This window comes from Hemitrygon akajei, chromosome 8 (assembly GCF_048418815.1).
Source record: "Hemitrygon akajei chromosome 8, sHemAka1.3, whole genome shotgun sequence".
In the NCBI taxonomy this organism is placed as follows: domain Eukaryota; kingdom Metazoa; phylum Chordata; class Chondrichthyes; order Myliobatiformes; family Dasyatidae; genus Hemitrygon; species Hemitrygon akajei.
The window spans coordinates 69,293,440-69,316,590 of NC_133131.1; the positions used below are offsets into that span (position 1 = coordinate 69,293,440).

General features: G+C 45.1%; 1 protein-coding gene across 1 annotated transcript in view; it reads left to right on the forward strand.

Moving 5' to 3' along the window:
* The window catches only part of LOC140731960 (peptidyl-prolyl cis-trans isomerase FKBP5-like), a 266,947-nt gene extending 258,104 nt beyond the window's left edge, over positions 1 to 8,843 (forward strand). The window contains exons 8-10 of the mRNA XM_073053970.1: positions 152 to 337; positions 6,646 to 6,885; positions 8,456 to 8,843. Coding sequence (XP_072910071.1) covers positions 152 to 337; positions 6,646 to 6,885; positions 8,456 to 8,554 — 525 coding nt within the window. The 3' untranslated portion in view covers positions 8,555 to 8,843. The remainder of the gene's footprint in view (positions 1 to 151; positions 338 to 6,645; positions 6,886 to 8,455) is intronic.
* Positions 8,844 to 23,151: the final 14,308 nt, after the last annotated feature.

The following is a 23,151-nucleotide window of genomic DNA, read 5'->3' on the forward strand; positions in this document are numbered from 1 at the left end:
TTTGTAAAAATTCCTCTAGAATTCTTTACTACAGATGAAATTGATTCAGGATCTTGACTCTGATCGTATGACATCAGTTTCCCTAGAGCTGATTCTAATTCTAGTTCTAAACGTGTCCCATTCTCTGGATATTTTTCTTTTCCATGCTCAGCGTGGTAAATATGAGCAGGCTCAGATCCAGTACAGGAAGATCGTGGCATGGCTGGACCAGCATTACGGCCTATCAGAGGAGGACAGTTGGAGTGCTAAGGCCCTTGTTCTAGCGGCTCATCTCAACATGGCAATGTGCTGTCTGAAACTGAATGACTACCTGAAGGCTGTCAAGAGCTGTGACAAGGTGAGGAGTGGGGCAACTTTTTTTTTGCCACGAATGGAGTGGTTGACTCAAATAAACGCCCAGTGAAGCTGTGTCTCGATGTGGAAGTGTCCAGGTTGTAGGTTTACAGTTTGAGCACTGGGATCAGCACCCAGGCCCAGCTGGTAGAGCTGCAGCCTCACAGCCTCCAGAGAGACAAGTTCAATCCTCGCACTGGGTTCTCCCTGTGACAGCAAAGCTCCAAATCCTGCCACGTTCCAAAGACGTGCAGATTGGTAGGTTGAGTGACCGCTGTAAACATTCCTTAATGTGTAGCTGAGGGGGAGAATCCATGGGGAATTTGATGGGAATGTGGGGCGAGTAGAAATAAAAGGTGGAATTTGTGTTGGATTCCTGTAAATGGGTGGGTGATGGACAGCAGCTTCGGTCCTGTGTAAATCAATGATCCTCTCTGTACTTAGTACTAAGTAACACCTCTGTGCTTAATTTCAACGGTGATCACTTTCAAAGGAGGCCATTGGAGAAGTATCTGCACGATCTGCTTTAATCATCTGAGGATTGTTTCGACAGACTTCTATAGATGTGTGGTGGAGAGTATGCTGACTGGTATGGCAACACCAATGCCCTTGAATGGAAAATCCTACAAAAAGTAGTGAATACGCACAGCTCAGTCCATCACAGGTACAGTCCTCCCCACCACTGAGCACCAGCAGAATTATCCTCAAGGAACAACTGAATCCTAGGATGACAAGGTGCATTGAAAAGAACAGCTGAATATGTTTCTAAAAAGTTGATGCAGAATATGGCACATTGCGTAGAACAGTACGGCACAGGAAAAGGCCCTTCAGTCCATGATGCTGTGCTGAACTAATTAAACTAGCCCCAACTGCCTGCACGTGGCCCCCTGCCCTCCATTCACTTCATATTCAAGCAGTGGAATACTGAGTGCCTTTTCTTAATGCAGGTGAGATGTGCTGGCCAGACTCTGGCAAGATTAAGTGAGTAAGCAGATATTTATGCTACTTATCCAGTTTGTTGTCCACTGTCACGCACCCCTCCACCAGGTGATGCAAAACCTCCACCTCCACACCTCCTGGTGGGTGAGTCCCAGGGGTCCTTTGGCTCAGGCTGTGATTTGCGGCAGATAATTTGATGTAATGGGCAGTTTGTTACTCACCTGCTTGAACACCTGTCCCACTGTCGGAGATGAGCCTCCTTGACTCACTAATGCCCTAACTTGTACCACGGCTTTTACCAAGAGTCCTGCAACTCTAACTGTCTCTATGCCGCAGCCATGGTTTGCAAAACATTGAAGAGGAGAGAAATGATCTCTAACCTGCCCCGAGAGGGTCTGATGGGAGAGTGTCATATAAAATCCACATTGTACTTGCCCCAAGAGGGTCTGATGGGAGAGTGTCGTATAAAATCCACGTTGTACCTGCCCCGAGAGGGTCTGATGGGACAGTGTCGTATAAAATCCACATTGTACCTGCCCCGAGAGGGTCTGATGGGACAGTGTCCTATAAAATCCACATTGTACCTGCCCCGAGAGGGTCTGATGGGACAGTGTCGTATAAAATCCACATTGTACCTGCCCCGAGAGGGTCTGATGGGACAGTGTCGTATAAAATCCACATTGTACCTGCCCCGAGAGGGTCTGATGGGACAGTGTCCTATAAAATCCACATTGTACCTGCCCCGAGAGGGTCTGATGGGAGAGTGTCGTATAAAATCCACATTGTACCTGCCCCGAGAGGGTCTGATGGGACAGTGTCGTATAAAATCCACATTGTACCTGCCCCGAGAGGGTCTGTTGGGACAGTGTCATATAAAATCCACATTGTACTTGCCCCAAGAGGGTCTGATGGGAGAGTGTCGTATAAAATCCACGTTGTACCTGCCCCGAGAGGGTCTGATGGGAGAGTGTCCTATAAAATCCACGTTGTACCTGCCCCGAGAGGGTCTGATGGGACAGTGTCGTATAAAATCCACATTGTACCTGCCCCGAGAGGGTCTGATGGGACAGTGTCGTATAAAATCCACATTGTACCTGCCCCGAGAGGGTCTGTTGGGACAGTGTCATATAAAATCCACATTGTACTTGCCCCAAGAGGGTCTGATGGGAGAGTGTCGTATAAAATCCACGTTGTACCTGCCCCGAGAGGGTCTGATGGGATAGTGTCCTATAAAATCCACGTTGTACCTGCCCCGAGAGGGTCTGATGGGACAGTGTCGTATAAAATCCACATTGTACCTGCCCCGAGAGGGTCTGATGGGAGAGTGTCGTATAAAATCCACATTGTACCTGCCCCGAGAGGGTCTGATGGGAGAGTGTCGTATAAAATCCACATTGTACCTGCCCCGAGAGGGTCTGATGGGACAGTGTCGTATAAAATCCACATTGTACCTGCCCCGAGAGGGTCTGATGGGACAGTGTCGTATAAAATCCACATTGTACCTGCCCCGAGAGGGTCTGATGGGAGAGTGTCGTATAAAATCCACATTGTACCTGCCCCGAGAGGGTCTGATGGGACAGTGTCGTATAAAATCCACATTGTACCTGCCCCGAGAGGGTCTGATGGGACAGTGTCGTATAAAATCCACATTGTACCTGCCCCGAGAGGGTCTGATGGGACAGTGTCGTATAAAATCCACATTGTACCTGCCCCGAGAGGGTCTGATGGGACAGTGTCCTATAAAATCCACATTGTACCTGCCCCGAGAGGGTCTGATGGGAGAGTGTCGTATAAAATCCACATTGTACCTGCCCCGAGAGGGTCTGATGGGACAGTGTCCTATAAAATCCACATTGTACCTGCCCCGAGAGGGTCTGATGGGAGAGTGTCGTATAAAATCCACATTGTACCTGCCCCGAGAGGGTCTGATGGGACAGTGTCGTATAAAATCCACATTGTACCTGCCCCGAGAGGGTCTGATGGGACAGTGTCGTATAAAATCCACATTGTACCTGCCCCGAGAGGGTCTGATGGGAGAGTGTCGTATAAAATCCACATTGTACCTGCCCCGAGAGGGTCTGATGGGACAGTGTCGTATAAAATCCACATTGTACCTGCCCCGAGAGGGTCTGATGGGACAGTGTCGTATAAAATCCACATTGTACCTGCCCCGAGAGGGTCTGATGGGACAGTGTCGTATAAAATCCACGTTGTACCTGCCCCGAGAGGGTCTGATGGGACAGTGTCATATAAAATCCACATTGTACCTGCCCCGAGAGGGTCTGATGGGACAGTGTCATATAAAATCCACATTGTACCTGCCCCGAGAGGGTCTGATGGGACAGTGTCCTATAAAATCCACATTGTACCTGCCCCGAGAGGGTCTGATGGGACAGTGTCCTATAAAATCCACATTGTACCTGCCCCGAGAGGGTCTGATGGGACAGTGTCGTATAAAATCCACATTGTACCTGCCCCGAGAGGGTCTGATGGGACAGTGTCCTATAAAATCCACATTGTACCTGCCCCGAGAGGGTCTGATGGGAGAGTGTCGTATAAAATCCACATTGTACCTGCCCCGAGAGGGTCTGATGGGACAGTGTCCTATAAAATCCACATTGTACCTGCCCCGAGAGGGTCTGATGGGAGAGTGTCGTATAAAATCCACATTGTACCTGCCCCGAGAGGGTCTGATGGGAGAGTGTCGTATAAAATCCACATTGTACCTGCCCCGAGAAGGTCTGATGGGACAGTGTCGTATAAAATCCACATTGTACCTGCCCCGAGAGGGTCTGATGGGACAGTGTCCTATAAAATCCACATTGTACCTGCCCCGAGAGGGTCTGATGGGACAGTGTCCTATAAAATCCACATTGTACCTGCCCCGAGAGGGTCTGATGGGAGAGTGTCGTATAAAATCCACATTGTACCTGCCCCGAGAGGGTCTGATGGGAGAGTGTCGTATAAAATCCACATTGTACCTGCCCCGAGAGGGTCTGATGGGAGAGTGTCGTATAAAATCCACATTGTACCTGCCCCGAGAGGGTCTGATGGGACAGTGTCCTATAAAATCCACATTGTACCTGCCCCGAGAGGGTCTGATGGGACAGTGTCGTATAAAATCCACATTGTACCTGCCCCGAGAGGGTCTGATGGGAGAGTGTCGTATAAAATCCACATTGTACCTGCCCCGAGAGGGTCTGATGGGACAGTGTCCTATAAAATCCAGATTGTACCTGCCCCGAGAGGGTCTGATGGGACAGTGTCCTATAAAATCCAGATTGTACCTGCCCCGAGAGGGTCTGATGGGACAGTGTCGTATAAAATCCACATTGTACCTGCCCCGAGAGGGTCTGATGGGACAGTGTCGTATAAAATCCACATTGTACCTGCCCCGAGAGGGTCTGATGGGACAGTGTTGTATAAAATCCACATTGTACCTTCCCCGAGAGGGTCTGATGGGACAGTGTCGTATAAAATCCACATTGTACCTGCCCCGAGAGGATCTGATGGGATAGTGTCGTATAAAATCCAGATTGTACCTGTGTTTTCCGGAAGGAAGGAATTTACTCCTATCTGGTACTGAAACACAGATGTATTCGTCCCTGTGACTACAGTGCCTGGCGGGTAAAAGGAAACTGCATCCTGTGGAAGGGTTTCAACCTGAAACACGTAATATCCCCCCCCCTCCAGATGTTGCTGAAACCCATGAACCCCCCCCCCCCCACCAGACTTCTGTGCTGCTCCTAATTCCAGCACCTGCAGCGTCTCCTGTATCTGCAATCCACACAGCGGGACTGTTGTACAAGCAGAAAGAGTGAACTCGAGTCCATTGCTCAGGCTGTAGGAGTCTATCCAGGCTCTTCAAGAACATACCCAAGTAGATGCTTTTTAAATGTGTGAAGTTTTATTATCTCTGCCACTCCTCCGGGCAGTGAATTCCAGATCACTACTACCTTCTGGTTCGTGATTTTAGAAACACTGTGTTCAGTAACAAGACTTACTTTTAGTGTGGCAATCTGGGGAAGAAGGTGTAGCCAGAGCCTGCCATACAAGAAAGAATTTGGGATAATTAGGACATGCTAAAGCGGAGTTGGCAATACAGACCTCTCATGAAAAGCCGTTGATTATAGCTGAATGAATAATTTTAATGTGAAATCAATTAATGTTTGTCTGACCTTTGGGGGAAAGGTAGGTGGATGGAGTTATGCCACTCGTCACTCATTGTCATGTTCAAAAGTTCAAAGCACATTCATTATCAGAGTATGTATACATTCCACAACCTTGAGATTTGTCTCCTAACAGGCAGCCACAAAATGCAGAAACCCAACAGAACCATTAAAAAGGAAGATAGTCAAACACCCAGTGTACAGAGAGGAAAAAAAACAATAAGCACAAGCAAATAGCATCCGAACTGAAGGCCACAAAGAGAGTCTGTCCACAGACCCTTAGTTCAGCGCAGAACGGAGCAGCAAACTAAATCGGCCTGACCCTTGCCTTGTGCCCTAACAGACAGATCTTTTCAATCTGGCCCTGTGTCTAAATTGTTGTCCAAATATTGGGCTCAGTCGCCTGGACACTATCGCTTTGATTCAGCCTGTACCCAACCATTCCAATTCAGCCCAGCAGTTAAATCATTGTCCAGATGGGCCAAATAGCCTAATTCTCCTCCTCCATCTCATGGTCTTATGGTCAAATATCAAGTTCAGTCACTTTGATACTGTCAGGGGCCTGGGTCCCGTCACCTCGATTCAGCCTGTACCTGACCTTTCCAATTTAACTCAGCAGTTCAATCGATCGAATCTGGGGTCTTCCTTGCTCTAGGCTCCAGGCCTGCTCCCTCGCCTTGTCTCACTTCTGCCACATCGAATTGCCTCAAGTTCAAGTCCAAAGGGAAGTTATGTTGAAATAAACTTGAGGGGATGAATGAGAAACTCTTGTCTGGGTTTCCACGCAGCACCCAGCCTTGAACTGAAATCATGGAACGCCTGACCTAAAATAGGGAGTACTTTCAAAGAAGGAGCAGATGTGTTCAACAAAAGGACCCATCAACAACTTCTGAAGGCCAACTAAAAGTACACAGTAAAAACCACTCATTTTAATGGCATTTACATCCTTATTCCTAAGCAAAGGTTCTCTGGACAGCAGTGTGACAGAGAATCTCCAGACTTTGGAGCAGGTTTTAAGCACTGGGCAGATTTAGATAGAATAGTGTCCTATGAGAGAGGGGAATTGTTATGACTGTTAGTAATGTGTTTTTATTTAAGATTTCTTTTGCATTCCATTCCTTCTTGAAATGCAATCAGCCCACGAATTAAAAGATAATAACAACTGCAAGGTTTAAAAATCAAGCTTCATATCATTCCCATGCAGGCATTAGAGATCGACAGACTGAACGAGAAGGCCCTGTACAGACGTGGAGAGGCAAGACTCTCTGTGAATGAGTTTGACCTGGCGAAGGCGGATTTCCAGAAGGTTCTTCAGGTCAACCCTGACAACAAGGCAGCAAGGGCCCAGCTTCTCATGTGCCAGAGGAGGATAAAGGAGCACCACGAGAAGAACAAGAAGATCTATGCTAATATGTTCCAAAAGTTTGCAGACAGGGACTTAAAGGTGTGTGTGAAATGGGGGCAGTTTAAATGATCAAAGAAAGATCTGTATTTGTCAATTAACTGCTACTTGCCAGAATCAAAATCAAAATTGACTTTATTGCCATCTGCACAAGTTACATGTGTAAACTTAATTGCAGCCGCGTTACAGTCACATAGAATCATACAAGTAGCTTTCAGAAGAAAACGATAAATTATCTCAAGATTGTTCACGAAGCACAATTAGAAGAAAAAAATTACAGGGAGAGTGTGCAAATTCCATGAAGCACGGGGTTTGAAGCAGATTATTGGAACAGGAAGGCAGTAACACTAACAGCCGCCTCACTGTACTGACAGATCTCAGCTCCAGCCATTTGACCACACAGCCTGGAGCACTGAGAGAATGCTGAACCATCAGAGGAGAACTTAAACCACCCTCTATTTGCCCTTAGCTTGTTATTAAGTAACATGCAATAATACTTGAGGGTAAATTTACATTCTTATTTGAATAAATACCACCAAAATAGAATATATGACAATATTTCATTACTGCATATGGTACCATGCAGTGCCGTTTCAGAAGTAGTTCACGAGTAGTGAAATGCTTTGGGATGTCTGAGGACTTGAAAAGTAAATATACCTCTACTATAACTGAGTATACGGGGAGATGCGTCTCTACCATAGGAGGTAGAAGATGCTCCTTCCCTACACTAGTCTGCAGGTCACCCTTGGGCAAGGTGTAGCACCTGTTTAGCCCCCCCGATCAGTGTCATGTGAAGCCATGGGAGTAGGTGGTAGATGGTCGTATGAGCAGCCGGTTCATAAAACAAGCCTGGGTTGTGAGACCACAGATGCCAGGCAGACAATCTCTGAAGAGTACTGATAATGGCTGGGGGGAGTATCACCCGTCTTGTAAAGATGTTGCCCAAAAGAAGGCAATGGTAAACCAATTCTGTAAGAAAATTTGTCAAGAACAATCATGATCAGGGTATCATGATCACCCATGTCACATGACTCGGCACATAATGATGATGTCACTTGACATGGCACATACTGACGATGATGATGACGACAAAAGAAAACAAATATATAAACCGAGCAGACTTACTAAATCCAAGTACAGACTATAGATAGCAAGTTTGTTCCATTGGTCGATGAATGGCTGTTTGTCAGGTAGAAATTACTATGGTTTGCAAAACAGAAAAAGTATGTTTGACGCAACATCTTACCCAGGACTACAGGAAATGAACAGGCAACAAAATTCTGGTCTAACAAAGAACTGTCAGTGACACATGAGGATGAATGTATCCTTCCATGCTTCAAAGTTCTATAGTTGTAATTATTTTCTTTAACGGGATGCATATATCTGACCTCCATGTCATTTAGATGACCCCTGTTTCCCCCAACCTTCACTGCCCCAGCCTATCCCTCTGATTCTCTCCTTATCTGTAAGAACATGCACTGAGCTTCAGTCTCCACAATGGAAGCATAAGCTTTTGCATCACGGTACTGCCAGATGATGTCTCAGCTCCAGAAACAGCTAACATGTTTGGGGAATCTAATTGCTTCCTTCTGACGCCTAGTCTATTTTGCAGGGAAGAAGCGGCAAATCTTCAAGGGAGAAAGGGAGCAATATACTTAAAGAGGTGGAGGAGGATTCGCCTGAAGAAAAAAAACCCAGAGAGACAGCATGAAGGGGGAATGCCCCTGTCAGAAGAACAAAGTGGCTGGTATCTAAGTTGGCCCTAAATGGCACCTCAGCAACCCTGTACTGAACAATGTCCCATTTTAAGGTGCAAGGAGCTGTTTTCTGCCGATAAAAGGGAACAAAAGAATTGTTATAGCTGGAGATCTCGAGAAGTACATTGACAGCTGCTGGTTGCAGACTCCACCGAAAGCCATGGCAGATCTTTATAAACCCGAGTGAAAGTATTTCTGAGCATTCCAGAATCAAGCACAAATAAACATAATACCGTAATCGTCCTCCTCTGGTTTTGGATATTTGTCCTTGAATGCGGTGAATAGACAGTCATGTGAGTAGGTTCTGTTAGGGTGTAACTTTCTGCATCAACCCTGCAAAGAATTCAGTCTCAAGATGAGCTTCCAGAGAGTAAAGGAACAACCTTCTAATTCAGCTGAATTGCCTTTCCCTTGCCTGTAAGAACATGCACTGAGTTCCCTCGTTCTACTATAGAGAAGCAGGCTTCTCAAAGGCTTTCTCCGTCACTGCCCCCAGCTGTGTCGGAGGTACACTTCTCACTGCTGTGTCACGGCAGGACCCTGGTCTGTGGTCATTCCCCACAGAGCCTCTGCAGTGTTTCAATGAGCTTCAGTGTTTCTGTCTCCATTGTCCTCATTGACAGAGCCAACGGCAATCCAAGGAGTAACTGTTTGTGGTGGAATACCTGAGCAACTTCTGTCTTTAACATTTAGGTTTCTCAATAAAAAGCTTGTTTCATACTGAAAGCTGTCAGGAACATTATCAGAAAGCACTTCTATCAGATGATTCCCCTGCAACATGGCCCAGCTCGTGCAGTGGATGCCACTATTCTGGGTGCAAAGTGAACTCTAGGAACACGGGATAGTCGAAGCAACAAGCAGCCTGCTGGAGGAACTCAGTAGCTTGAGTGTGCAGAGCGGGTGGGAAGTGTAGATGTTGTGGGTCAAAGCACTGGATCAGGACTGAGAATGGAGAGGGAAGATAACCAGTAGAAAGAGGAGGAGTGGTCGAATGGGAGCCAAAGGTGACCGGAGGAGGGGTGCAGTATTACAGTCAGATTAGGCCAAGCTGTCGAGGGGTAGAGGTGGAGTTAAGAGGCAAAGAAAGGTGGATGATCAGTAGGGGCAAAGAGGCACATGAAGCCCAGAGAGTGGGGGGATGGTGAAGGTGAAGACAGTTCAAGAGCAGGAACACAAGGGACACCAGTGCTGGAATATGATCAAAGTGAAATGGGAACCATTGAAGAGACGGTGAGGAGGGAGGGGGGAAGATGATGGGGAGAGATTGGGGAGAGAGAGAGGGGTTTGAGAATGAGAGGGTGGGGGTGAGGGAGGGGAGATAGGGGAGAGTGAAGAGAGGGAAGAGAACTGGAACTGAATAACAGAGGGAGGGGAAGAGCAGGAGAGTGAAGTGGGTGGGTAGCCAGTGGATGGAAGCAGGAGGGGAAGGGGGAGGGGGGAAAGGGGTCAAAAACTGGAAGTCTGGAAGTTTGGTGGAGGGGAGTGGGTTGTTGGTGAAAGAGGATACACTGGAAGTAAGGGTTATCGGAAATCAGAAAATTCAGTGTTCATACCATTGGGTTGGCAACTACTCAGGTGTTGTTTCCCTAGTTTGCAATCGGACTCATCCCGGCAGAGGAGGAGGTGGCTGAGGATGGCTTTTGTGTTTCCAATAGTCGGTTGGCTTTGCATTTACTGGCTGATGTCCAGCTGTGCACCAATGAAAATTGCAGTTTGCTAAGCTAACCAGCAGTCCATCCATTCATTCAGGATCACTGCATTCCCTATGAACCGTTAACCAGCAGTCCATCCATTCATTCAGGGTCACTGCATTCCCTATGAACCGTTAACCAGCAGTCCATCCATTCGTTCAGAGTCACTGCATTCCCTATGAACTGTTTTTCCACACAGATATACTTGTGTCTTATATTTATAATGTAGTATCAACAGTAAAGACAAATGGTCTACTCTTGTTGGATTAGCAGCTGAAGACCTCCCTTTCCAATGCTCCACCCCACTAATGTTTCATCTGTCTGCATTGCCTCAGTGAAGCTTCTGAGATGCTGTTACAAGGATCAATTCACTCTGAATTGTGGTCCCTTCCCAAAGCCTTTCTGGTGGCTGCCCCAAACCTCAGCATACTCCCAGCAGGTACCTTGGACGTGGCTCGTGGGCATCTCCCCACACTGGAAGAACAGGTTTTGGCAGGCCAAAGTGCACCTTACACTGAGTTAAAGATCTTTCCGTAGCAGTCCATGTTTGTCTTAGTACAGATCCGTATCTTCAGGAACATGTCAGAGCACAGAGCTCTGAGTTAAGCTGCTGCTTGGGACAAACCTCAGTAAAGACCACTGCATCCTTTTATAGAAGCTCTTCTCAAACACGCATTCTGCAAATGGGCAGAGGACTGTTTGATGGACACTTTAGCCTCCTGGAGAGCAACACCCAGTGAATTGCTCTAGAAATTTGTGCGTCTGGTATTCTTTTTCCAAATCTTTAAGCAAACTTAAGAAAGGAAGAATGTTAATATAAAGCCTTACAGCGGTTCCCAATCTGGATCCACAGACCCTTTGTTTAATGATGTTGGCTTGTGGCGTAAAAAAGTTTAGGAACACCTGCTTTAATATAACAACACATCCCAAGGGACTTTACAGGCAAGAATCGTCATTGTTCCTGGCAAAATTAAATGTGTTCAAACACACTCAAAATAAAAAGCTGCAGATGCTGGAAATCTGATTAAAAATAGAAAATGTTGGCAGCTCTCAGCAGGCCAAGCAGTATCTGTGGACAGAATGGATAAAGAGTTAACATTTTTCAAGAACTTTCATCAAAGCCCTGAGCAACTTCATGAGATCCTATCTTTATGCCAAACACCAGTAATGATAGAGGATTGGCTGACTGGCAGGGGGCAAAAGGGGCCTTTTCTGATGGCTGTTGGCGACTAGTAGTGTTTGCAGGGGGCAGTGTTGGAAACCACTTCCTCTCACAAGATATGTCAGTGATCTGGATGATGGAATGGATGGTTTTGTGGCCAAGTTTGCAGATGATATAAAGATATGTGGAGGGGCAGGTGGCATGGAGGAAGCTGAGAGTCTGCAGAAGGAATTAGACAGGTTATCAATATGGGCAAAAAAAAAGCGGCCGATGGAATACAGTGTAGGCAGTGTACGGCCATGCACTTTGGTAGAAGGAATAAAAATGTAGACTTTTCTAAACAGGGAGAAAATTCAGAAATCAGATATGCAAGGGCACTTGGGAGTCATAGTTCTATGAAACGGGCCTTTCAGCCCATCTAGTCTCTGCTGAACTATCAAAATGCTCAGTGTCATCGACCTGCACCCAGACCATAGCCCTTCATACCCCTCCCATCGTGTACCTATCCAAATTTCTCTTAAATCTTGAAATTGACCCCACATCTACCACTTGCACTGGCAGCTCGTTCCACACTCTCACTACCCTTTGAGTGAAGAAGTGTCCCCTCTTGTTCGTCTTAACCATGTCATCTATCACCCTTAACTCATGACCTATAGTTCTAGTCTCATCCAACCATATTGGAAAAAGCCTGATTTCATTTACTCTCTCTTTACTCTTCATAATTTTGTACATCTCTATCAAAGGTCCCCTCAGTCTTATACATTCTAGGGAATAAAGCCCTCTCCCATTCAAACATTCCTAGTAACTTACTGTAGGTCCTCGAGTCCCAGCAACATCCTTGTAAACTTTCTCTGCATTCTTTCAATCTTATTTACACCTTTCCTGTAGGTAGGTGACCAAAACTGCACATAATTCCCCAAATTAGGCCTTGCTACCATCCTATACAATTTCAGCATAACATCCCAACTCTTGTACACTATAGTTAGATTTATGAAGGCCAATGTGCCAAAAGCTTTCTTTACGGCCCTATCTATATGTGACGTCACTTTCAAGTAATTATAGATCTGTATTCTCAGATCCCTCTGTTCTACTGCACTCCCCAATTTCTATATCAGTCACAGTGTAAGACTTAGTCTAGTTGGTGCTCCCAAAATGCAATACATCACATATGTCTGCATTAAATTCCAGCCACCATTCCTCAGCTATTCCAGATCCCACTGCAATCTTTGCCAGTCTTCTGCACCATCCACTACACCCCCAATCATAGTGTTACCTGCAACTTTGCTGATACAATTAATCACATTATCATCCAAATCATTGATATAGATGACAAACAACAATGGACCTAGCACTGATCCCTGTGGCACTCCACTAGTCACAGACCTGCAGTCAGAGAGGCAACCATCTACTATCACTTTCTGGCTTCTTCTGCAAAGCCAATGTCTAATCCAATTTACTACCTCATCTTGAATGCGAAGCAACTGAACCTTCTTGACCAACCTCCCATGCAGGACCTTGTCAAAGACCTTGTTAAAGTCCATGCAGATAACATCCACAACCTTGCCTTCATCAGCCTTCTCAGTAAATTCCTCAAAAAACTCTATAAAATTACTTAAACGTGACTTGCCAAGCACAAAGCCATGTTGACCATAAGTCCCTGTCTCTATAAAAACTTTTATATTGGTACCTTCCAGTAACTTTCCACTTGTGATATCAGCCTCAATGGCCTATAATTTCCTGGTTTATTCTTAAGGCCAGCAGAACACCATTAGCTATCCTCCAATTCTCCACTACGTCAGCCGTGGCTGAGGATGTTTTAAATATCTCTGCTCGGGCCCCTGCAATCTCTGCACTAGCCTCCCATTCGGTCCGAGGGAACACCTTGTCAAGCCCCGGGCATTTATCCACCCTAATCTGCCTTAAAACAGCAAACTCATCCTCCAGTGTAATTCATATAGGGTCTATGACCTCATTGCTGTGTTGCCTCAAATCTAAAGAGTCTTCACCAATCTCCCGAGTAAATACAGATGCAAAAATTCCATTTAAGATCTCCCCCATCTCTTCTGGCTCCACTAGGATCTTCCAGAGGAACAATTTTGTCCTTTGCTTTCCTTTTGCTCTTAATATGTTCATAGAAGCCATTAGGATTCTCCTTCACCTTTGTCTGCAAGAGCAACCTCATGTCTTTCTTTAGCCCTCTTGATTTCCTTCTTAAATGTTGCTTTGCATTTCCTATCATCCTCAAGTACCTTACTTATTGCTGCCTGCCGATACCTGCTATGCACCTCCTTTTATATCATAACCAGAGCCTCAATAATGCTCGGAAACCAAGTTCCCTAAACCCAAACCTTGCCCTTTATTCTGACAGGAACATGCAAACTCTTTGCTCTCGAAATTTCACTTGTGAAGGCCTCCCACTTACCTAATACACCTTTGCCAGAAAACAACCTGTCCCAATCCACGCTTGCCAGATAATTTCTGATACCATCAAGATTAGCCTTTCTCCAACTGAGAATGTCAACCCAAGGACCAGACCTATCCTTTTCCACAATCATCTTGAAACTAATGGCATTATGATCACTAGATGCAAAGTGTTCCCCTACACAAACCTCTGTCACCTGCCCTGTCCCACTACCTTATAGGAGATCAAGTATTACACACTCTCCCTCCTCTGGGGGAGCCTAGGACCAGAAGGCACAGCCACAGAATACAAGAACATTCTTTTAAAAGAGAGATGATAAGGAATCTCTTCAGCCAGGGGTGGTGAAAATGTGGAATTCATTGCCATGAACAGAGGCCACCTGGAGGCCAAGTCATTGGGCATATGTAAAGCAGAGGCTGATTGATTGTTGATTAGCAAGGGTGTTAAAGGTTATAGGAGAAGACAGTAGAATGGGGTTGAAGGGATAGTAAGTCAGCCATGATGGAATTACAGCACAAACTTGATGGTCTAATTCTGCTCCAACGTCTTATGGTCTTATGCACGTTTTCAATCTCTCCCTGCAACATCACCAATTCAATCTGTCTCAGTTCCATCCGGGTCCACGGTTCCAACTTTAGTCTCTGCTGCCCAAGACTATCTTTTATCAATAGTTCAATAATTCAATACTTCCATTTAATATCAGAGAATGTATACAATATACAACCTGAAATTCTCACACTCCACAGAGATCCTCAAACAGAAGAGAACTCCCAATGAATGAATGACAAGAACCCCAAAGCCCCCCGACTCCTTCCCATGCACAAGCTGTATCAACCCTCCCCCTCCCCTCTTATTCTCGCATAAGGCATCAGCATTCCCACCACCCACCACGCCAACAACAGTAGAGCCTCCAAAGAGAGACCATGGTCTACAGTACATCAAAAACTATCTGTTCACTCCAATACTTCAACATCCCACAGGCTCTCTCTCTCACTAATAAGGGAGGCAAAAACAAAGGAGCTGGTTGTGGACTACAGGAGGAATGGAGACAGGCTAACCCTTATTGACATCAATGAATCTGGGAGTGAAAGGGTGAACAGCTTTAAGCTCCTTGGTATAAACATCACCGAGGATCTCATGTGGTCTGCACATACCAGCTATGTGGTGAAAAAGGCACAACAGCACCTCTTTCACCTCAGATGATTGAAGAAGTTTGGTATGGGCCCCTAATCCTAAGAACTTTCTACAGGGGCACAACTGAGAGCATCCTGATTGGCTGTATGACTGCCTAGTATGGGAACTGTACTTCCCTCAATCACAGGGCTCTGCAGAGAGTGGTGCGGACAGCCCAGCACATCTGTAGATGTGAACTTCCCATTATTCAGGAAATTTACAAAGACAGGTGTGTAAAAAGGACCTAAAGGATCATTGGGGACTGAGTCACCCCAACTACAAACTGTTCCAGCTGCTACCATCAGGGAAATGGTACCGCAGCATAAGAGCCAGAGATAACAGGCTCTGGGACAGCTTCTTCCACCAGGCCATCAGACTGATTAACTCATGCTGACACAACTGTATTTCTATGTTACATTGACTGTCCTGTTGTACACACTATTTATTATAACTTGCTATAAATTGCACATTGCACATTTAGATGGAGACATAACGTAAAGATTTTTACTCCTCATGTTTATGAAGGATATGAGTAATAAAGTCAATTCAATTCAATTCAAGGCACCCGACTTCAGGCTGAGCCTGGACATACTAAAACAAGGCCAATCAGTGAGCTTCAAGAACGGGAATACTCTTTTGAGCCGAACCACAGTTTTGATTGCTGCTGTAGATCAGTGATCCTGATAGGACCCCAGCCACCCTGAAAAGGAAAATAGAGACATTGGAAGAGGAGAATTTGACTGCTTAGCTGATGAGCTGGGAAAAGTCACCCTCTGGTGCCATCTTTAGCTCTGCCTGATTTCTTCAATATCCTTTTATTTGTCAAAGATCACAAGCATCAACAGACCTTGAATTCCAATACCCCTCCTGAATATTTTACCCTTTCTTTTCTTCTGACCCCATCTCTTCACTCCTTTCCTCTTCCACTCTCTATCATGTTTTCAGCATCTCCTCTGACATCCCCCTTCTCTGATACTGAACAAATCCTACACCTCAGCCCTCAATGCCCTCTCTACAGGACTTAATTAACATGTAGTGACCCAAGTAAAGTTTCTTTCTGGATCTGAAGGGTAAATTTAATTGTTCTGAGTATTTCAGAATCAGAATCAGAATCAGGTTTATTATCACCGGCATGTGACGTGAAATTAACTTGGCAGCAGCAGTTCAATGCAATACATAATCTAGCAGAGACAGAAAAAATAATCATAAATAAAATAAAACATAATGATAAATAAACAAGTAAGTCAATTACATATATTGAATAGATTTTTTTTAATGTGCAAGGACAGAAATACTGTATATTAAAAAAAGTGAGGTAGTGTCCAAAGCTTCAAAGTCCATTCAGGAATCAGATGGCAGAGGGGAAGAAGCTGTTCCTGAATCACTGAGTGTGTGCCTTCAGGCTTCTGTACCTCCTACCTGATGGTAACAGTGAGAAAAGGGCATGCCCTGGGTGCTGGAGGTCCTTAATAATGGATACTGCCTTTCTGAGACACCGCTCCTTGAAAATGTCCTGGGTACTTTGTAGGCTAGTGCCCAAGATGGAGCTGACTAGATTTACAACCTTCTGCAGCTTCTTTCAGTCCTGTGCAATAGCCCCTCCCTACCAGACAGTGATGCAGCCTGTCAGAATGTTCTCCATGGTACAACTATAGATGTTTTTGAGTGTATTTGTTGACATTTTGAGAGTTTATTATTTGATAAAAGTACTTAGTAAACACAAAACTCAAATCTAGATTTATACACAAATAATTGATATTGGGACTTGGAGTAATCATTGGAAACATTGCCTTGTTGTAATTATAAACCTTTCACATCTGCATTTATTTTCCTTCCCCTTGTTCCCTGACTGAAACTGACATCTGCTGAATTACAGATTTTAATCACATTAATTTGAAGCGTGCTCAGTGGAATAAGTGCTTCCATATGAAGGAACCAAAATTAGGAGATATGACCCTAACAAGCCTTAGAGCTACACCAGTAGGAACTTAGGAACAAGTAGTTTGTTTGCCAAATAGTCCTGACTATGATGTGAAGGCTGATGGTATTGGCAAAGGAAAAATAGATAGATAGATAGATAGATACTTTATTCATCCCCATGGGGAAATTCCAACTTTTTTCCAATGTCCCATACACTTGTTGTAGCAAAACTAATTACATACAATACTTAACTCAGTAAAAAAAATATGATATGCATCTAAATCACTATCTCAAAGCATTAATAATAGCTTTTAAAAAGTTCTTAAGTCCTGGCGGTAGAATTGTAAAGCCTAATGGCATTGGGGAGTATTGACCTCTTCATCCTGTCTGAGGAGCATTGCATCGATAGTAACCTGTCGCTGAAACTGCTTCTCTGTCTCTGGATGGTGCTATGTAGAGGATGTTCAGAGTTATCCATAAGTGACCGTAGCCTACTCAGCGCCCTTCGCTCAGCTACCGATGTTAAACTCTCCAGTACTTTGCCCACGACAGAGCCCGCCTTCCTTACCAGCTTATTAAGACGTGAGACGTCCCTCTTCTTAATGCTTCCTCCCCAACACGCCACCACAAAGAAGAGGGCGCTCTCCACAACTGACCTATAGAACATCTTCAGCATCTCACCACAGACATTGAATGACGCCAACCTTCTTAGGAAGTACAGTCGCCTCTGTGCCTTCCTGCACAAGGCATCTGTGTTGGCAGTCCAGTCTAGCTTCTCGTCTAACTGTACTCCCAGATACTTGTAGGTCTTAACCTGCTCCACACATTCTCCATTAATGATCACTGGCTCCATATGAGGCCTAGATCTCCTAAAGTCCACCACCATCTCCTTGGTCTTGGTGATATTGAGACGCAGGTAGTTTGAGTTGCACCATATCACAAAGTCCTGTATCAGTTTCCTATACTCCTCCTCCTGTCCATTCCTGACACACCCCACTATAGCCGTGTCATCAGCGAACTTCTGCACATGGCAGGACTCCGAGTTATATTGGAAGTCTGATGTGTACAGGGTGAACAGGACCGGAGAGAGTACGGTTCCCTGCGGCGCCCCTGTGCTGCTGACCACCGTGTCAGACCTACAGTCTCCCAACCGCACATACTGAGGTCTATCTGTCAAGTAGTCCACTATCCAATCCACCATGTGAGAGTCTACTCCCATCTCCGTTAGTTTGTGCCTTAAGATCTTGGGCTGGATGGTGTTAAAGGCACTAGAGAAGTCAAGGAATGTAATCCTCACAGCACAACTGACCCCCTCTAGGTGAGAGAGTGATTTGTGCAGCAAATACGTGATAGCATCCTCCACTCCCACCTTCTCCTTATACGCAAACTGAAGAGGATCCTGGGCGTGCCTGGTTTGTGGCCTCAGATTCTGTATTATCAGCCGCTCCATGGTCTTCATCACGTGCGACGTCAAGGCAACAGGTCTGAAGTCATTCAACTCCTTTGGTTGTGGTTTCTTCGGTACCGGGACAATACAGGATGTTTTCCACTGTCTGGGTACTCTTCTCTGCTCCAGGCTCATGTTGAAATTGCCATGGAGAGTTAAGAATAGGAAATGTATTTATGTACAGTATTTATTGAGATTCAGCACAGAATAGGCCCTTCCAGCCCTTCGAACTGCGCTGTCCAGCAATTCCGGATTTAACCCTAGCCCAATCACGGGACAATTTACAATGACCAATTAACCTACCACCTGGTACATCTTTGGATTGTGGGAGGAAACGGGTGAGTCCGGTTGCCTCCGGTATGCAAGTGAGTGAATGGAGAAAGTTTACAGAAGTTTGGGCATGATAACAATCACGTAGATTAAAGTAACATGGTGGTTAATGGTCAGCAAGGAGCTGGTTGCCATGTTGTATCTCAATGACTCTGAGGTCCCTAAATTAGCAAGCTCACAAGTAGATTTGGCAGCGACACCAGGACTATAGAGATTCAAAGAGACTCTGGAAGCTCGAAAGCCCATCTAAATGCATGCTCAGAGAGCCTTGTGCATGGGAACTGCAAGTTTTCTTTAATGCAATGGGACACAATCTATTCACCTGTGACATGCTACAATTTCTATGTGCGAGCATCTCAAATCCTTAGCACATTTACGGCTGCCAACCATAAGCAATTTAGAAATCTGCGAGAATCTGTAAATACAATCTCTTGCCCCAGTAGAAGCTCCTAACATGAACGGTCTTGGTAGTGGCCACCTCTACAGTGATGGGTTAGGTTCCAGTTTCTGTCATTAGGAGCATGAGTACAGGCACAGGAATCATTGGTGTATCATCAACAAAAATGAACAATTAATTCAGTACATTTAGTGTCTCTCCCATCAAACCCAATGAGACCTGAATGTCTTCTTTCTGACAGTGATGCATCTTTTTCTTGGAGAGAATTCCATGTCCATGACCTGGAATTCCTGGCAAAAGAACAACAGAAGAGTGCTTAGAGTCCTGATGAAAGGTCTCAGTCTGAAACATTGACTGTTTACTCTTTTCCTAGATGCTGCCCGCCCTGCTGAGTCCCCCAGCATTTTGTGTGTCTTGCCTGGATTTCCGGCATCTGCAGATTTTCTCTTGTTTGTGAAAGAAGTGCCCCTTTTAGACCTGGAATTAGTCTATTTGATTAGATGAGATGAAGACACTGGACCAAGGGGATTCTCAGCCTGCTCCCATAGCAGAGCGGGTTTGATAAGATGTGTCCATGTACACGATGTGGTCATTCCCTATCTCCTCCAACACTGAGTGTACTTGAGGTTGCAGATTCTTCCCTGTACATAGTCAGTCAGCTGTAAAGACTGGGTTAGTATAGTAGAAGGCCATTCATCCCATTGAGTCTGTCCTGGCTTTCATAGCTGAATCCCATCACCCAACTGCTCCTCAGCAGCCCCAATGTCTCTCATCTCCCCCATTCCTGCTGTCACTCACCTGCATTAGGGGAAACTGGCCATTGACCAAACTACCAAGACGTGGGAGGAAAGCACATCTTGGGTCACAGGGAGCAACTAGAGTTATCAGGTGGACCGTGCCGATCAGCCAGCCAGAGGGATATTCATCAGCCAGGGTGCCTGTAGAGAGAGCATCCGTGTGAAGTAGGATCACTCTATACCTCCGAGAGGAGTTGTTTTGTAGTTGAACAAAATTGTGAAAGATTAATTGCACTGTTTTGAACTGTAAGGAGAACCAGACCCAGGAGGTTTAAATTACTGCTCTGGAAGTACGATGCAGGACACAGGGAACAGGAGAGGTGTGGTCTATCCACACAGAACCCTCAAACCCACAGTCCCAGGCATCTGCACAACTGAAGGCCATGGGGCGATGGGCACAATTCAATGAACCTGCCTAGCAGTCAAGGTCAATGACAAGTCTTTGATTGTCATGTCCCATCAACAACAGCCCTCTCCTGAGACAGCAGTGAACTGACCACGAACTCAGCACCAGTCTCAGACCATTTGAGGGTTTGCCTTGCACGGACAACTTAACCCACCACCATCCTCACAGACACGAATTACACGTTGCAGCCACAGCATTGGTACACATGCTGCAGCTCCTGATGAGAAATGGGGGGAAGCAGTAGTCAGCTGGGACCAGATCCAGCTGAAGGACCACATGAGTACTGGCCATGACCAGGGGTCACTGCTGAGGACATGTGGCTCGGACAAAAGGTAACAGTATGCTCATATCCCACTTCCTCCTGTAGTGAGTAGTTCTGGCCTGTGGAGAACATAGGGTTCCGAGGCTTTGAGAGTCACTGAATTGGTTTACTGTTGTTTAACACAGTCACTAATCATTTAGAGTATATTTATTTATTTATTTAGTGATACAATGTGGAGAAGGCCCTTCCAGCTCTTTGAGCTATGCAGCCCAACAGCCCACAACCCCACTTAATGTTAACATTGCCACAGGGCAACTTACAATGACCAATTAACCTACCTGGTACATCTTTGGACTGTGAGGGGAAACCAGCACACCCAGGGAAAACCGATGCATTCCACAGGCAAGACGTACAAAATCTCCTTACATCTATACAAGATCTTACATCTTACATCTATACAAGATGTTTATATAGAACTCCGAACTGCAGAATGCACCGAGCTATAATAGCGTTGTGCTAACTGCAATGCTACCAAATTTCAGCATGTCAGCCAACTGCCAGAGTCCCACATGAAGTCCAGCAAAGACATGGGCTTCCAGTTCTGTCAGTATTTACTAGACCTCTGTGATTAACATTACACTTGTGAAAGCACAGGTTTATCAAATTTAAACTGATGAATCCTATTAGTTCTGTTTGAAACCACTGGCATAAACCAGTGACATCCCAGAATTTCTATGACATCTATACAAAACCATCATGATTTTGTACAGTGCTATCTAACCTCCTTTTAAACCTTTTTCTGCTCAAGACAAAACCAAATTTTCTAGGCTCTCTTTTTGTTATTAAATTCCTTGTGTTTTTCTCAACCAGCTCATTCTTTGTCATGCATTTTCCTGGTGTTTTCTGTTTAAGCTTGTTAAGTTTATTTTGATTGGCTCAGGGATTCCATGTTACTTGTATTATTTAAGCGGATGCCTGGTTAGTACTAATCGCGGGGTCCTAGTTTTAAGAATGTTACTTTTCATGGTGTCACTCGGCTGAGTCACTGATGTTCTACTGGAATTATGAATAAACTCTAGTTGCCGTCTCTACATTGGAGATTGGCTTTCCTTTGCACTTGAGTTCCAATATTGCCAGCATACACTGCGACACCCCCTCACCCTACTGTATGTTGGATTTACAAATTGCACAAGATTCTTCTTATTTTCCCCTCCACACAGCAGCCTTCCCCCACCCACCCACCAATTAACTTTTCTCCAGATCCTGAAAGTCTTTGATTTGAAAAAGAAATCAAATCAGGCTGTGATATATCTTAGCAACTTCACTGGGAAACATATGCAAGAAAAGGCATTCTGTATCACAAGCAAACAAAGTGGTTGGTCAGCTAAGTGCTCCCTGCTTGTTGTCAAGTTAGCTTGAAATTTAAACAATGCTGTCGCTAAGTACTTGGGGATATTCTGCAGGACACCCTTGTAACGTGGGCAATTACAAGTCTGTAATAATGTCTCAGAGATACCGGGAGCTTCAACCAAAATTTTGGTGTAATACAAAACCACTGGGGAAATTCAGCAGGTGAGGCAGCTGGATTTGAGGGAAATGGATAGCTGATGGTTTGGGTTCGTCTGGTGAGGGATCTGAACTCTAAACACATCCCATCATTAGGTGCTGCCTCACCCTTCCTCCAGTGCTTTCTTGTGTTGGTCTAGACTCAAGCATCTGCCATCTGTGACTCCAGAAAACAGGTGTACTCTATTGTAGATGAGCAATAATTAAAGATGTGCTCACATCACACATTGTAGTACTGGGCAAAGCTTTTAGCTACATATATAGCTAGGTGTCTAAGTCATTCCTGATGCGATAGTGAAGTGCAAACTCCAGCTCCAGTCGAAGGAGCCCAATGCACGGAAGCCAGTTGGGCAGCTGCTGCAACATCGCCCTGGCTGTCGTTTCAGATGGAACGAAAGGTAGGGGTACCACTTGCCTAAATTGGCAGTGGTACATTCTTATTTATGCAGCAAAAAACATCTTCAAAACAGAAATGACACCAATAGAACCCATTTTCCGAATCTAATCCTCCCAGAAGGAACGAGCAGTTCCTTTGACCATGTGAGCCGTTGCTGAATATCTTTTGTTTATAATTCTGGTTTTGTTGACATTAGTAGCAGCTGTTCCAAATCAGTGAACACAAGACTATTTTGTTACAGCGTGTGTAGAATTTTGTTCAAGTACGTACATTTTCAAATACCCGATCAACAGAGCTCAACTTGAATGAAAAGTCCCGGCAACTAATTGGCTGCATATATTGGTGTCCTTGTTTTCACTGTTTATCATTCTGAAGAGACATCTAGAACAGTCTGTACTGACACCTTGAATGTGGAAAAGATGACTAATGAACGCAGAACAAAGTGCTGCTGCAGACCTTCAGTAAGCTTCCATGATCCCCTCCCCCATCCTTGGAGTAAATGTTAGGTTTTGACTGAAAAAAGCAGCCCAGAGTTGGAGCAATCAGCTTGAACCCAGAGTTTAAATGACAATGGAAACACA